At 37.4% G+C, this 17,709-nt stretch overlaps 1 protein-coding gene across 3 annotated transcripts in view; it reads right to left on the reverse strand.

The window, feature by feature from the left end:
- The window catches only part of NKAIN3 (sodium/potassium transporting ATPase interacting 3), a 735,379-nt gene that overhangs the window by 222,134 nt on the left and 495,536 nt on the right, over window positions 1-17,709 (reverse strand). For all 3 annotated transcript variants that reach the window (XM_019032975.4, XM_063709253.1, XM_055349332.2), the window contains exon 4: window positions 11,033-11,230. In XM_019032975.4, coding sequence (XP_018888520.1) covers window positions 11,033-11,230 — 198 coding nt within the window. The remainder of the gene's footprint in view (window positions 1-11,032; window positions 11,231-17,709) is intronic.

Consider the following 17,709-nt stretch of genomic DNA (forward strand, 5'->3'; position numbering starts at 1 on the left):
GATGCCAGTCAAACTTATGTCACTGTGAAGTCCTCCTTGAGGTTGAATTTCTGCGACAGGTATTTCCACGGCACTCTGGGGAGAATGGGTCCAAGCCTTCTAGGAATATCCTAATATTTGTTTCTGCATATCTGATCCACCCTGCACATGCCATTCAGAATAGCCTCCTTACTTCAGGACTCCATATATGTCACCTGTTTACAAACTGAAACATAGTTCCTTATTTGACTTACTGCAAAGGCCCAAGGCCTTCACTTGGCATTCAAGCCCCTTCATCATTATCTTCAACCTTTCTTTCCAGCTTTAAGCCCCTACTTCTGTTCATAAACACTTTGCTCAAGCCAAAGGGCACTGCACTCATTATTCCTCTGACTTCTTATTTTTATTTATTTGCTAATGTTGTTCCTTCTGTATAGAATTCCTTTTCCCTTCTTCCCATCCAAGAGTGAACACCTTAGATGGAAGTTAAATATCACAACTTTTCTGAACACTACTTCTTTCTATGAGTTCTCATGGCACTGAGAAATTAAGTTTAGAACTCTGATTTTCTGTCCTAAGTTATGGCACTTTGACGGCCGGCTTCATCTCCCCTAGTAGACTGGAAGGTACAGCAGGAAGGACCATGTCAATTCAACCTTGTTTAGTTGATCTCCATCCTTGCGTCTCTGAGCTCTCAGCATAGTGCTCTTACAGAGTAGGGGCTTCTGAATATGTTTCGCTGAATGAATGAAACAGCTTGTTTTCATTTAGAAAGATTACAAAAAGTGATATAAAATTTTATTAATGAAATTTATACAAATTTGGTAATTTCAAGTGACATGGAAATCTATTTGAATGAACTCTTGTTATTATGAAAAGCTACTTTTTAAAATCTAATAGTTACTCTAACCCAAGGCTAAAAGTGAAAAATCTGCCACCCTCTGAATGACATTAAATTATCCCAAGTAATGCACCAATAAAATTAGCTTTCTTGCCTCTAATATTTCCATAAGCCCTAAGTCACCATGTTGGCTCGATTAATTATTAAACGGATCTCAGATTTTCTATGTTAATGGCTTTTGTACTAGATACGATTTCTAATTAAGTTTTTCATTTCTCTGATGAAACAATATTTAAGTTTACCAAATGTCATAACTCATGTTTGCATTTAATAATCAATATTTAGGAGATTATTTGAAACTAGTAAGGCAGTAATAATTTATGAAGACACACAAACATGTCTGTCTGGGGTAATCATGAGCATCAGGGCTCAAGAGACTGAATTCTGTTGTTTAGCGATGGCATAAAATTTGTGGTTGGGATAACTGATTGGCATATAGAAAAAATACTAATCATATGCATACTGTTATGGAGAGTGTTATGGTATAAGAGGAATATAAGCTTTAAATGTTCACATGCTTTAGATTGTTAAAACCCATAGATGCTGTGGACAAAAGATAGATAACCATAATATTGGATTTATATAAGACCAGACATCCGTGTAAGAGCTGTCAGTTGCTATCTGTAACCCAGATGTTTCCAAAAGATGAACATATGATGTTATGTAGGTAAAATATACAGTGGATTGCCTAAATTCCTCTCAGAATTTATCAGTGGGAAGGTGAAGGCTAACTAAATTTAAATTTTAGTTCGGAAAATTTTGCTAAATATTATACATATATCTGTAACAGGCAGAGATATTAAGGGTAAATGTATGATAGAATATTATTCAGCCATAAAAAAGGAAGTTCTGATACATGCTACACGGGTGAACCTTAAAAATATGTGCTAAGTGAAAGAAGCCAAACACGAAAGACCACATTTATATGACATATCCAGTAGAGGCAAGTCTATAGAGACAGAAATTAGATTAGTAGTTGCTTAGAGCTGGGGAGAAGAATGCACAGGTTGTGATAGCTAAGGGGTGGTGATAAATATGTCTTAAAATTGACCATGGTGATGGTTGCACATATCTGTGAGTAGACTGAAAGCTATTGAATTGTACACTTTAAAATGAAGAATTGTATGGTATGTGAATCATATTTCAGTAAGTCTGACAAAAATGTATACACATTTCACCAAGAGAGTATACTGCATAGACACAAATACAGAGAATGAAATGACTTAAAATCACAGCTCACTAAATGGACAGTTCCAGGCCCCAACAATTTGACTGACCAGGTGTACCCTGGCTTCTGAACACAAATGTTTCTGCCAAAGCCCTTTGAATATTTCTGGCATGGAAATTCTCCCACAACCATAAACCCCTCTCAATATTGTGATGATCCAGTAAATGATTCCTTGGGTGAGTGGAACTTTAGATAAACTGTTGCTTTACTTTTCTGAGCATGGAACTGAATATAGAGACCAGAGATGGTGTATAGCGAGTAAGTCAGTCTAAATCTTTAATAGTTCTATCTAGCACTTAGAAGCAGCTCAAAATTTGGTATGAGCAGAAGCCATCTATTTTATATAAAAATAGATTTTCTGGTAAAAGGGTAATTCTGGGAGGCTTTTGGGACAGGAGAGGTTGGTCATGATTTCTTTCCTCTTACTAGACCCTGGAAAGCGCTAGCAAGCAAAAGAGAAAAAAAAAGAGTCCAATATATTTAGCATTTGACAAATGTTGAAATAATCCATTAAAAAATAAACAACAATGATCAGAAAGGCGGTTGAGAGATGTTTTCAAGGGTGAAAGGAAACATTTTTAACTATTTGCCAATCTTTTAACTATCAGACATAATTGTACTTTTATTTTTACGTTCTAATAGTGGAGCTGCAATTAAATCCCATCCGCCTAACAGGAGATGCATAGCTTTACGGATCTGACAGAGTTTACCCCCGAACCCTGCAAGGTGTTGCAAGGAGAAGTCCTCTTTTCTCACATGACGAGGAATTGTCTGCCTGGGTTTGAGGTCCACCTTCACTCACAAGCTGTGGGATCTTGGGCACATTTTTTAACTTCTCCGTGTGTCTCAGTTTTCACACATATAAAATGACTATAATAACACTACCCTCATGGGTCATTTTGAGAATTAAGTGAGTTCATATTTGAAAAGCACAGAGATCAGCTCCAAGAGCATGCTGAGTTTGTTAAATAAATGCAAATGTTAACACAGAAATTTAAAAAAATCTTTTAACTATATTTACATTTTTGGAGAGGTACAATTAAAAGTAATTGGGATATATTTCAAAAGTTCAGTTTCACCTGTCTTTTGACATACATTCTTGCACTCTGTGAGCATGTTACCGAAGCAACAGTAGTATTGTCTACTCTGACATTGTGCGATTTATTCTATAAGCATATGAACAGATAGCTACATAGCCTTTGGAGAACAAAGATTCTACAGGATAACTTGTGGTCTAATGTTACTTTTTACCCTTCTCTATTAAGTTTTAATTTATCATTAAGCTGAATGTGTCTGATATGAAAGGCAGAGAACAGTGACAAATGTTGATGTGAACAGAGAGATACAATGCAAAAGGCATAGGGATGATGAAAAAACAATTCTCATAGGACCCCAGCTCTGACCATGGTGACAACCTCCGAAGGTTTGTTAAAGAATGAGACTTGTCACCTATCAGATATGAGGGAGAAAATATTGACAGTGAGGATTCAAGACAATATATGTGTAAAATTAGCTGCATAGAGAAATCAATAAGGTGAGTTTTAAAACTCTTTTCCAAGTTTGGAGATTAGGATTTTTCTACTGGTTATAAAAATGAGCTCCTTTATATGTGTGCATGTGTGTGTGTGTGTGTGTGTGTGTGCACTAATCAACATGAGCATATGAATCCATGTTTACCAGTAAATAACTAACACTGAAAATTAAAAAGGGACTTAAATTGGATATTATTGAATTATTAACCCCAGAACTGAGCAGTCCACTAAAATGAAATATTTTATAGTAACTAAGATTTATGAGTGCCTCTAAATGATCAAATAAAAGTTACGAGATTTAGGATTGGTTGATAATTTAAGAAAAGCAACTATAACATCTCTTCTGCTGTTCTATACAAATCAAATATACAAATATGATAATTAAATAGTATTATTTAAAATATCATACAATGTGTAGAAACATTTTTTTGGGAAGGCATATCCATAATTCTAAATCTTTGTGTATCTAAACTTTCTTCCTGGATTATGTACTTGAATCGTAAAAAAACTGTTTCATGTTTTATATATGGTCTTAAAATTAACATAGTTATTATTTTCTATTCATCAAGTTGATGTACTATAAATTGTTATACCATGTCTTTAATTGCATATATGTATACATATCCAGATTTGCTGTTACAAATAACACTGAAATGAACATAATGCAGGTAGCTGTTTCTTTCTGTTGAATTATTTTCTTAGAAGAAAGCCCATTGAGTGGGGTTACAAGAACAAAAGTTATGGGCATTTTAATAGTCTTTGAGACAAAGACTGCTTCTACCAATAAATGAATTACAATTCTATTTAACATTATCTTTACAAATTGCTAAATTAGTGAAAATAATTTTTTCAAAGTTAACTTGCATGCATCAGGTTAGTATCAATAATTATATTTTATACCAAACTGTTTACAATTTGGATGTTTTTCCCTTATGTGAACACATTTGTTCATATTGTTCATTGAATTAATTACTAAATTTTCATGGTTTTAGTACTAATTTAAATGAACTCATTGTGTATTATGAATAATGACCCTTTCTTTGCCACATGTGATACAAATATTAAAATTACTTTTAAATTTCAGTTTTGTAAGCTTTCATGTTTCAGATGTTCGGGTGCTAAATGAGTAAAATACAGCACTGTAGAATGACATTAATTGATAAAAGAGATTATTTCAAGCAGAAATACTTTATTCACATTCTCTAGCAGAAAAAGGAAATGCTATACTGTGCGTGCGTGTGTGTGTATGTGTGTGTGTGTGTGTGTGTGCATCCTCTTTAAATCTGTGGTATTAAATTCCCAGAGTAAGAATGTAATTTAAAAATGCCTAAAATACAGTGCTTAGAATTCAACTAGACATAGTTTTTAATTTTCACCAGAAACTGTTTTGAAATCCCCCCACTGGAAGCAAAGCAACTAAGGTAGTCTAAACTTATTAAAATAACTCTCAAAATAAAGAACATGCGGAAGAACAAATTCAAAGATAGAGTTACAATCTTGGAGCAGATTGACTGTCCCTTTTCCTGTAGCTAGGTATCCTTACCAATCCAAACAAATTGCGTCTGCATCAGAAATAATTTGACAGTATGTTTTCTCGATAGTTTTTATCAAATGGTATAAAATAAAATCAAGACATAGCCTTATTAAATTACTTCCAATTAAAAAAATATTTACATACTTTGGGTTTTGTAAATCTAAAATCCAGAAAAAGTATATAACAATTTACTCAATAACTATGAAAGAGTGGCCACTCTGCACTCAGTACAGTTCTAGATAATGGGAGATAAATAAGAAGTTAAAGAGTAGCTTTTAGGAGCACACTACTGACTGTTGACAGGCTACTGAAATCTTTGTTCCACTGTAATAATTCTGATTTTTTTCATGAAAATATGAGAATATATTCAGTCCAACAAATGCTCTTGTGAGGCACAGGTAGGAAAGAATTCTGGGAAACCAGATTGAGGAAAATACATACATATTAAGTAAAAGTTCAGCCCTCCTAATAGGGATTTATGATTGCCGTGTCCTACGAAGATCACAGGAATTATGTTCTCATGCAGGAAACAGTTGTCTGGTGTGGGATTAAAGAAATGAGAATTCAGTAGATGGAGTGCCACCAGAATGGAGCCCTTTGACCTTCAAAAGAAGGACCAGCCTAAATAGGATAAGGACAAGCACAGAGCAGTGTAATAATAACATTAGTAATAGCAATGCAAAACTAGTATGTATTGAGTGCTTCTGTGCTATGCCCTGCACAGAACATTTTACTGACATTCTCTTAACTTCCCAGATGAAGGGCATCTTCACTCTGGCTCCTACATCTTGTCCATGCATTCACTCCTGCTGGTTTTTGCTCAATAGATTCCTTTTGTGTTCACCCTTTTGAGACTTCAGAGTCTCTTGTTTGTTGATCATTTATTCATTCAACAAATATTTATGTGCCATCACTGCATTAGTTGCTGAAACCACAGACATGAACAAGTGAAAAAAGAACACAATTCTATCCTGCAAGAAGCTTTCCTTCCAGTAGATAGAATAGAAACTCAATGATTATAGTGTGCTCAGGTGTCAGGGCATCTAGTATAGCCTGAGGGAGTGAGTGGGGGAGGGCTAGGAAATGCTCTCAGTAACACACACACACACACACACACACACACACACACACACACACACACAGAGTTTTTTAGTATAACATTGTGTATAATAGCTATATGACATATGATTATAATATGTAACACATACTATCTATATATTATACTAGCTATAGTATATATATGCACACATAGGCATGTTATATACACATCTGAAGTTATTTTCATATTTGGATAGAGTCCAAATATCCATCAATATATTTCATAGAAGAGTATTAAATAAACAATGATACATTGAGTACTGATAAGGAAATAGTTACAAAATACATAATAATAAAAAGAAGGGCTCAGAAGAGTGCATATCATAAGTTAGCTTGTGTGGGGAGCAAATAAGAATATATAGTCACATTTTCTTGCACTTGCATAAGGGCACTTTGGACTCATGTACAAAAATAAAAAAAAGAGAGTAAAACTGGATGCCTGTTGGAAACAGAGATGGGAGAACCAGGCATATGGGGCCCAAACGCCGGACAGAGGTTTTAATGTATACATTTGTATGTTTTCGAACCAAGTAAATGTATTAACTGCTTAACAAAATTAAATTAACATATCCTGAGGTGTTTTGGGGGAAGATGTCTGCTAGGAGCCAGGTGGATAAGGAGCCCAGGTGGGGTAGGAAGGAGAAGGGACTTGGGGGAGAACCCATTCCACGCAGGCCGCTGCCTGAGAAAGGCACAGGAAGGGTTCTTTTGCTGGATGCCAGAAGGGGAGGGTGGGAGTTAGGCTGGCGCAGGTCACGAGGGCCTCCCTTGCACAGTAGGGAATTCAGATTTCATCCTGAAGGTGATGAGAATCACTGAAGGGTAATCGGAAGGAACGTGACTGATAAGATTTGCGCTTTGTGATCATCTTACAGGGAGCAGGAGGCATGCATGAAGTGTAGGGCAAAACTTGGTGGGGAAGATTATTTAGGAGGTTACTGGCCAGCTTCAGGTGAGAAGTGATGAGCATATGAACAGAGACGGGCAGTGGGCACAGAGCGGGGGACTCACCATCCCAGGGCCGGACTCTGCTTGTCTTTGACTTCTCCACTCCAGCATGGATTGCATTTTGCTGCTCCCCGCCAATACCATCCACAACCTTTCTACGGATTCCGCGCTGATTTTCACCTTGGTGTTGCTGACAATTTGCAGGAACTCTTCTTCAGGATTTGGTGACTTTAGGACAACAAGTACCTTCTCTGTGCCTAGCACTCTCCCTGTCGTTCTCAGCCTGAGAGCCGGGGGAGGATGCACGTGGCGCCCCCCGCCGCCTCCCAGGGACAGAGGCGCCAGCAGAAGCTGGGGGCCTCTGCGGCAAGCAAGGCACAGGCGGTGGAGAGTGGGGATGCTCCCTGAGCCCCAAGCAACAGCCTGGTAAGGAACCCCGCCCGTCTTCGCCTTTCTGAGTCCAGTTAATTGTATTCGTTTCCGTCAAGCATGTACACAGTCTGTGGAATGCTTATGACAGAGGTGACTTTTCTTCCAGTTCCGAGCTCCACTCACGCGAGGCACTTGCTCAGGCTGTACTCATGGAGGAGATGTGTCGGTGGTCAAAGCACTCAAATACTTCCCTCTCATTCGGTGGAGAGTCGCTCCCCGAAACCACCTTCCTGGCCACCTCCGTCAGTCCCTCCCCTAGGTTATTCTAGATATTTCTATGCCTCCAGTAATGAAAGGGGTAATTCCCTGCAGCAGAGCCGCCGAGCCCCTGCCCTTTCTCGAAGCTGCCCCTCTATTTGCTTGGTTGTTGCCCACGCCCCTCGGGCTGTTAAATATTGCGACCATCACCCCTGTTTTTCAGTAATAAGGTAAACATTTCAGCACATATTGGGCAACAAGAAGGATTCTCCTGAATCAAATGTTTAAGAAGCACAATTCTGGCCAGGCTTGGTGGCTCACACCTGTAATCCTACCACTTTGGGAGATCGAGGCGGGTGGATCACCTGAGGTCAGGAGTTCAAGAACAGCCTGGCCAAATGGTGAAATCCGTCTTTACTAAAAATACAAAAAAATAGCTGGACGTGGCGGCGTGCGCCTATAGTCCCAGCTACTCGGGAGGCTGAGGCAGGAGAATCACTTGAACCTGGGAAGCAGAGGTTGCAGTGAGCCGAGATCATGCCATGACGCTCCAGCCTGGGCAACAAGAGCAAAACTCCGTCTTAACAAAAAAAAAAAAAAAAAAAAAAAAAAAAGAAAAGAAAAGAAAATTGAAGAAAAAAGCACAATTCTAATAAGTATACATAATCATATAAAATAAGTGACAAACACAAGAAACCCATACAAAAATCAGTCACACAACTAATACATAATTGGATAGTTGTGAAACAATTTCTTGATATATTTTACTTTAATATAAAAAGATAAAATATTAAAAATCTTGTCCTGCAGGTGTGTTCCAAGAAAAGTCAGTGAGCAGCAACTAATCTTTTATTTCTCAAAGGCTGAAGAGTATAGAGCTATATGTGCAGGGTGGTGGCTTTGAATGTTTACTAAAATAACACGTGGAGAAATTCATTTATAAGTGAAAAGTACTTTTAGGTGGCAACACATACAGTTTATTTAGATTGTCCTTTAGGGAATGTTTTTATGTGACACTCCAGCTCCTTATCAAATAAATACTTGCTGTTCATTTGAATTGGAGTTACTATGGGGAAATGACTTTTGGATTCCAAGCGTTCTGCTGCATTATAAAGGTCTGGCTATGCTATCATTCCACAAAATGGTTTAGCAATTTGCTACAATAATTTTTTAAAGGAGAGTAATCTGTCCACATATGAAAGATTTTAGAAAAACATTTTCATTGTCCAAGACGATTAATAAAAACTGTTAGTATCTAGTATAGGATAATAGAGTTCTTTTATAACTTAAAATAGCCTACACATTTTTAAAAGAAAATTTGCCTCCACATTTTTTCAAGACAAAAATTTAAACATATATATTTTGCCACAATTTTGTATGTAATGGCTACATTAACAAAGGATCAGAGAATAAGAAAAGACTGATAAGCATATATTGGCAAGTGACTGTATATTATATTTATACCTGTAAATATGATTGTAGAAACTTAGAATGATCAGATTCCCTGTTACATGTCTGAAAAGAAATTCCTTCCCATCAAGGTGCAATCCCTTTCTTTGAGTTCAGTATCAAATTTGCCTTTCTTTGAACTAGAACCCTAAAAGATCTTTGATTTTTGTTTTATTCAGATCTTTAGTCTTTCTAGAAGATTGTAATTCAAATGTGCTCTAAAACATCATTTTAAAACTTGAGACATGCAAATTCAAGAATAGTAACTAGTAGATTGAGTAAATGAGGTAAGATGACTACATTGGTGGCCCTAGAAGAGCCATGCCTCCTTGTCTTCTCACCTTTTGATAGCCCCCTCTCACATTAACTACAGGCTGAGTCATAGATTTGCTGTAGCCAATGAAGCAATAGCAAGCATTACTCACGTAGAGGCTTGATAAATGCTTGCATGTTGACTTCTCCTTTTATTATTCAGCTACCTTGTTGCCTGAGAATCGGTCAATTTTTTTTTTTTTTTCCCAGAAAGAGAAGCCATGTGCATGTGCAGGAGAATGGGGCCAACAGCCAGCACCAGAGATGTGAGTGAGGCCTCTTTGGACATTCCAGTCCCAGCAAAGCTCAAGATTGACAGGCTCACATCAGTGACCCTAGCCAATATTGTGTGGAGTTTATATGAATGACCTTATCTAATACCATATAAAGCAGAAGAACTACCTGGCTGAGATGTGCCCAAATTCCTAATGCACAGAACCTTAAGCAATAAATTAATATTGTTTCAAGCAATTGCATTTTGGAGTGGTTTGTTACATCGTAGTAGATAATGAATACAGTAAGTGATAGCAAGGATTTCTTAAAGACTTTTCTAGAATTAATTCCAAGGTACCTTCTTCACTGACATACCACTCATATTTCTGTTATCTATTTATTTACTATTGAGTCTGTGTCTCTTATTCCTACTAAGCTAAGCTCAGTTGAACAGAACTGAGATGGTTGGTTTATGTGAAGAGTGGGTTAAGAATGGCTTTATTGGATATTGACTCAAACTAAATGATAAGTCCTTTTCGGGTCTGAAAGGAACATTGTTCTTGATGATGTTATACATCCTTAAATTAATTCCACTCTTCATTGTGGTCAAACTGTGAGTGGTGCAGTCTGGTGGAAGAAAATTACTTTTAAGGAATCCCTGGCACATTAACCTTCTGTGGACTAATCACATCATTTCCTTCTTGTTTCTGTATATGGAACTGTATTCTGATGCCAGATTTTAGGCACTAAAATGCGAAGAGTCTCCAGTGGGATTTGTTTTTTAAGGAATAAATGAAATGTCAGGTTTATTAGACCGAGCAAGCCATTGGCTGTGGGTGTTTCCTTCCTTCTTTCTCTGGAACTGAGGTGCATTAGTCGAAGAATGCATTAGCAGAAGAGCCTGAGGTAGCTAAGTGAAAAGGGACCACTTCTGGTGGATGGTGATACTATTTCATTGAATAGTGTGGATTGTATCTTAAGTTAGAAATGATAGTCACTAACTGCTTCTAAATACAAAATGTCTAGATACCAAGAGAAAAAAGGTGTAACCTGCCATCAGGTATAACTAGTGGTACCATAATTGCTGCTATTTCTGTTGGATGTTCTCTGTGTGCTTATCTGTGGCATTTTCTATCAGGTAGGTGTGGAGAAAAAAATGCCAGCAAAGAAGAGTTCTGATTAGATAATGACACAAAAGTGACACTTACAGAGAGTAGTATTTGGACAGCACTGTGGATGACCTCCAGGTACTGGAAGTCAACGATGCAGCCTGTGACAGAGACGTATGTGTAATCGTCCATCATGCCATGGGCTGAGGGAGGCAGCACTCTTCTGACACAACCAGGCCCATGTTCTCTCCACCATGACCGATGTACAGAGATATTGAATGTCATTAGATCGGTGTCCTAGGTGGGTAGGAGACAAAAGAGCAAAATGAGAAAATTGTATTACATCACGTCTTTGACTTTGACCTTAGGAAGAATTCAGGGGAGATGAAATTGCTACAGGGATTTCAATTTCAAGTGAAAAGTAACAAAAGACAAAGCCCCAAGTGGCTGCATGTATTATATGCCTAAACTATTGGGTTATAATTATTCAATGGGGAGATAATCCTTTGATTACTATTAACATTTTAAGGGTAACATATATTTAAAAAATCCAGACATGAGATCTTCCATATACGTTTATTTAAAAATAATTTCTACCTTGAAACTTTTGTCTGCATTTTCTTGTTGCTGCAACATCATGAATATCACTATCATGGGATAAATATTGTTGAATGCTTTTATGGCATGGTAGATGTTGTTCTAAGTGAATTTCACATATTATATTCTTGAATGTTCATGTAGGCACTTTAATGATCAACCTAATTTACATCAGGCTGAATAATTGTCTCCACCAATGATACTTAACTTCTAATCCTTGGAACCTGTGAATTTTACCTTATAAGGCAATAAAGGACTGAGCAGATGTGATTAAATTAGGATCATGAGATGGGGAGATGATCATGGACTATCTGAGTGGACCCTAAATGCAACCGTGTATATTCTTATAAGAGGCAGGCAGAGAGAGATTAGACACAAGGAAGAAGAGGCAAAGGCAATGTGACCATAGAAGCAGAGACTGGGATGTGGCAGCCAGCAAGGATTGCTGCCAGCCACCAAAAGTGGGAAGACGCCAGGAAGAATTCTCCTCTAAAGCTTCAGAGAGAGTTTGGCCCTGCCAAGACCTTGAATTCAGCTCAGTGAAGCTGATTTCAGACTTCTGGCCTTCAGAACAGTGAGAGAATAAATTTCTGAGGTTTAAGCTATCAATTTTGTGATGATTTGTTAAAGCAGTCATGAGAAACTAATATTGGTGAGAAAAGTAAGTCACAGTGAGGTAATTTAATTTGTCCATGGTAGCATAGCTAGTTAGTGGTGGAGCTGGGATGTAATCCTGTGCAGTGTTTACTTTTAGCTATGATGCGGCACTCTCTCACATTACTTGCTGTCTTCCACCTCCAAAGCCCTGATCATTCCTTATACTCTGAAGACAGCCAGGTCCTTCCTCCTCAGTTGTTTCAAGAAAATGGCACCACAGTCAATCACAAGAACAAAGAAGACAAACCTTAACTTTTATATATTAAAATACACTTTCGGAGCTCTTAATGGAAAAATTAGCCTGATTTTTGATCCTTAAGAGATGCCGTTTAGTATTTCTGGGGTGTTAATGTATGAAGGGCTAAGATCATAATGCTGTGGTCATAAACAATAGATTGAAAAGAACAGATTAGGGACCAGGACCTTGACTTCCAAATAATCCAAAGACTGCAACCACCCATGTAGATCAGGTAGAAGAAGTAGTGGTGATGGAGAGAGGCCAAAGCAGTCCCCGGGCAAGGACACTGCTCTGCAGGGTAGCGGGGGATGCAGGAGCAGAGTCAGCTTTTGTTTATTTTCCAGCCTCCACTCCCTCCAACAGTGAGCTCTGTCTTAGTGCCAGGGGGCCATGTTGGAGCAGGGTCCGTACGTGACTTTTGCTGAGAGGTGCAGAGGCTGCCTGCAGACTATGCAGCACAACTGACACACGTCAGTGCATTCCAAGGTTCCTTTGAGGACAGTGTCCACTTCAGTTGCCAAGGAGACACCTAAATGCCTGAAATTGAGGTTGGAACTCTGAAAACTTAGAGGAAGCTAGTGGGAAATGGAAAGCCTTGAACTTACACATGGGTGGCACTGAAAGTAATCAGGGTGGAGCTCTCTGAAAAGGACAGTAGGGAAACCCTCCTTTTACACTGCTGTATATGGTAAGTGAATCACAAGGGTAGTAACATTCCCAGTGCATATAAGTAGGCAGGGTTACTATGCAGTTTTAGATTTTCCTCAATTCAAGGAATTCAAAGTATCATTATAAGTATGCCTCAAATTATATCAATAATTAAACATGTTACACCTTTTTCCTTTTGATTGTTGGTTTGCTATTCAGTTACCTTCACAGTTGTAGCACTTTATTGATAATAAAACATTTAGGTCTATTTTTTGGTTGTTGGTTTGCTACCTGTATCATTTGCAGTTACTCTCTGAAGGGAAAATATTATAGAGAAATAATTGCTTCAGCTACCAAATTCAGTTTAATGCAAGGCAATTTACCTGCACACAAACATCAGAGATGCACAATGATTGCTCCCTTGTTTGGTCATCAGATTTAATTTCTTACAGTTAGATGTGCTCATTACAGAAGAACTATACATTATTTCTCATCTTAATAGAATTCACCAGGTTCGGGATGAACTAGCACGATCTCAAAATTCATAGCGATTTCCATTCCTTAAGCATTCTTACCCAGCGACCTTTCCTATTGCAGACTGTGAGTTCATTTCAGTATGACTTTAAATAAAATTTATATTATACAAATAAAACAAGAGTCAATTTATGAACTAATCATACATATTTGTTACACTCATAAAACCTTTCAGCATAGGTATCATTAAATTTGTTGGAACTATAACATATTTATAAACAGTACTATTCCTCACAATGGCTGTATTAAAATTTGAATGAGAATATAAATAACATTAAATTATACTTAAACTTCAAACTTCTTAAGTTTTTTGTTTGGGAGCTCTGAAAATGACACCCCCAAATATAGTGATTTGGCATGCTGAGTACTTTGAACATGAAGGACGCTGGAAGAACTTCAGAAGGAAAGTCTCTTTCTGACCTTCTTCTGCCCTTCTTTCTCACCTTCTTCTGCCCTTCTTTCTCCTGCTTTCCTTTCTCCCCAAGGCAGGCCATAGAAATTAGTATTCCTCTTCCCTAAGAGAGGTCATAGAACCAGAACCCTTTTCTCCCACAGCTGGCCATAAAATCTAGAAATATTACTCTATCACTTGCCTTTCTGTGTAAGAGCTAGCAATAAAGAAATTCTCTGACTTACCTTGTCTAAAGGTAGACATAAGACTGTTACTCCAGAAAGGTCTTACCCTATACCTGGGAAGAAGAAATGCCACACAGAGAAGCCAAGAAGAATCTGAGCAGACAGGTCTTGTTGGGTTTCCCCATTCAGTCTCTTACCATTAGGTCATACTTTTTTGGTTCAATCATATTTATTTTTTATTTTTGAGATAGTCTCCATCTGTTGACCAGGCTGGAGTACAGTGGTGAGAACATAGCTCATTCCATCCTTGAACTCCTGGACTCAAGCAAATTCTCCTGCCTCCCACTCCTGCATAGCTAGGACCATTGCTAGGACCATGAGCCACCATGCCTGAGTCTGTTCTTCTTTCTACATGGCTGTGCATTCTACATCAAATCAAAACATAAAAATAGACAGTTTTTCCTGAATCTTTAAGTCTTCATTTCTGAAGTCTCCCATGTCATGTAAAACTTTGATTGAATAAATCTATAATGCTTTTCTCTTGTTAACCTCTCTTTTGTTTTAGGAGTGTGGACTGTGACCCTTTTGATGGGGAAAAAAGTATCACACCCTTTCCACACCTACACTGTAAAATTTTATCTAAAGTTTGTGTCTGATTTCTATCTATTTCAGTACTAGATTAGAAACATTTTTTTTTAAACTTACCACATGACAACTCAGTTTTCTATACAAGGTATATCAAAGGAAACACCACACAGAAAATAACATTTTATACAGAAAAAGAAACACAAATCACTTTACTGTTAAAGCTTTTAGTTACCACATCAAAGTGTGTAGTTTTGAAATACATGGGTGATATAATTTGGCTGTGTCCCCCACCCAAATCTCATCTTGAATTGTAGTTCCCATAATCTCACATGTGGTGGAAGGGACCTGTTGGAGGTAATTGAGTCATAGGGGTGGTTTTCCCCATGCTATTCTAGTGATAGTGAGTAAGTTCTCACAAGATTTAATGGTCTTAGAAGGGGCTTCCCCCTTTGCTTGGTTCTCATTCTTCTCTCTCCTGTGAAGAAGGATGAGCTTGCTTCCCCTTCCACCATGTTTGTAAGTTTCCTGAGGCCTTCCCAGCCATGCTGAACTGTGAGTTAATTAAACTTCTTTCCTTTATAAATTATCCAGTCTTTAGAATGTCTTTATTAGCAGTGTGAGAACAGACTAATACAATGGGTTAATGCTAAACCATAAATCAACGAATTAATCTTAAAAATAATGTCAGTAGTTCAAATGCCATTTCTCTTTTACTTCTTGGAAATAGACTATTGTGTGATGATTTAAGCACATCGCAGTTGAGAAGGTTGACAACTGATACAACTGGTGTCTTTGCTTTTGTCTTTAGAGTTAAAAAGATATAAACAATGGCATTTGTATTTATGCAAGCATATGTCCAGGGTAGCAGAATATGCCACCCCAAAATGTTCCACTTTGGCATGAGGATTTTTTGAGCTGAAGGCAACTGAGAAGAAGCAGATATATACAGATCTCTCTGTCTTTTTCCTATTTGCCTAAAAGCAAGACATAAATTTACAATGATGTCCCTCCTTCCTTCTCTACCAGTAAAAACTAAAGTTAACTACCTGAGATTACTTTAGACCTTTGTCATCCTGGAGAGGGCATCAGAGAAATCTACATAATGAACTTTACTAACTAGTTTTTATCTGTCATAAGTTTCCTATAACTAGCCTGCCCCACACTCTTCTTTCTTTGTTTTCAGTTGAAGATGTTATTTAAGCCTGAATTCTAAGCCACCTATTTAAGAATTAGTCTTTTAATCCTGAATATCTCCTATATATATATATATAAGATATACATGTTAATAAAATTCTGCTTGTTTCAAGTTTCTTATTAATCTGCCTTTTGTGAAAAAGAGTCCCAGCTAAGAACTCAGAAGGGTAGAGAAAAAATTATTTTTCCTACTTTACATACGTGATGATCAGGGAATAGTTTGTAGAATAAGGAAGAAGAGGGCAAAGAGAAAACAGAGAAACCCAAAAATAAAACCAAGTAGGAGGGTTTGGGAGGTGTGAGGGCAGCCTAGAGACAAGACAGCATGTTAAGGTTGTAGGGAAGGCACAGTTTTACCTTTACCCTCTTAGAGTTTTTAGCTGGGCCTGAGAATTAAATTTACACAAGGCAAATTAACAGGAGAGCAAAGCGTACAAATTTATTATCAGTTTTACCTGACATGGAGCCATCATAAGGAAATAAAAACACAAAGCTGCAATTAGAGTTGACAACTTATATACTTATTTGGAAAAAGAGTGGTAAATTGTGAAAATGTAACAAAGCAAGGGGGCTTGGGCTGAGGTAGTTGATTACAGAGAAGTGGCTAGGAAGATAAGGGTTAGTTTAATACAGGTTGTTGGTGGAGATTTCTCTCAGCCTCGACTCTTCAACTCTGGTGATAAGAAGGTCTTCCTTCTTCTAGTGGAGGGGAGAAGACATTCCACATGGGAGTTTTATCTCCTGCTTTTAGGAAGGTTGGAGTGTGCTTTCTTTCCTTCCTTCCTTCCTTCCTTCCTTCCTTCCTTCCTTCCTTCTTTCTTTCTCTCTCTTTCTTCTCTCTCACTCATTCTTTTTTTTCTTTCTCCCTCTCCCCCTTCCCACTTCCTCTTTAACTCAAAACAATCAATATGCCAGAATGGCATATATTGGAGTGCAGTGTTCAGAACTTCAAGGACAATAGAAAAGAGAATTTCAGGTAAGTAAGTTTGTAACGTCATAGACTCAAAGTCTCCTAAAAAAGACTACTAAATTTTCTTATTATTGGGGCAATAGAGAACCTTACAAAATGCAATTCCAAGAGAGTTCTGGGAGTAAAAAACTGGATTACAAGGACATAAAGAAACTAAGAGGAGAAGATTTGGTTTTTTTTTTTTTTTTTCAAAAAGTTTAGGAGTCAAGGTAGTAAGAACATTAAATGGTGGCTTTAAGGGTGGACAAGGAGAAAAAGAAAAAGCACCTGATAACCATGTGTGAGGTATACCTTATATAGTCACAGAGTTATGACTTAAAAGAAATGTATTCCATGGTATCTACCTTTTCCCTAAAATATATTTAAGTAAACATTAAATGTTTGAGCTCTTTCATTTCATTAGTGTGAATTCCCAACTTGCTCTCATATTCTCCAAATATTTCAATTAAAAAAGATACCCAGAATTATTTGAAATGTTGTTCATTAACTATGTATGTGCATATGCCTGCCCACATTTTATTCATAGTAAGTGTGGTTGCTATATTAGAATCAGCTCATGTTCTAAAAAAAAAACAATATTCACTTCTTTACAGTATACCACTATACAATTTCTCATTAGTCAAGGAGCTGGTCTCTCTATTATTATTCTTTGCTCTTCTAATAATCTCCTTTTTTTGGGTATGTGTCTAATTTAAATGTAATCCTTTCTATTTCTAGAAATGGACTCCTAACTTCTAACAATATTCATTTTTTTGCCTTTCTCCTTAGTTGCAG

This window comes from Gorilla gorilla, chromosome 7 (genome assembly GCF_029281585.2).
Source record: "Gorilla gorilla gorilla isolate KB3781 chromosome 7, NHGRI_mGorGor1-v2.1_pri, whole genome shotgun sequence".
Lineage (NCBI taxonomy): Eukaryota > Metazoa > Chordata > Mammalia > Primates > Hominidae > Gorilla > Gorilla gorilla.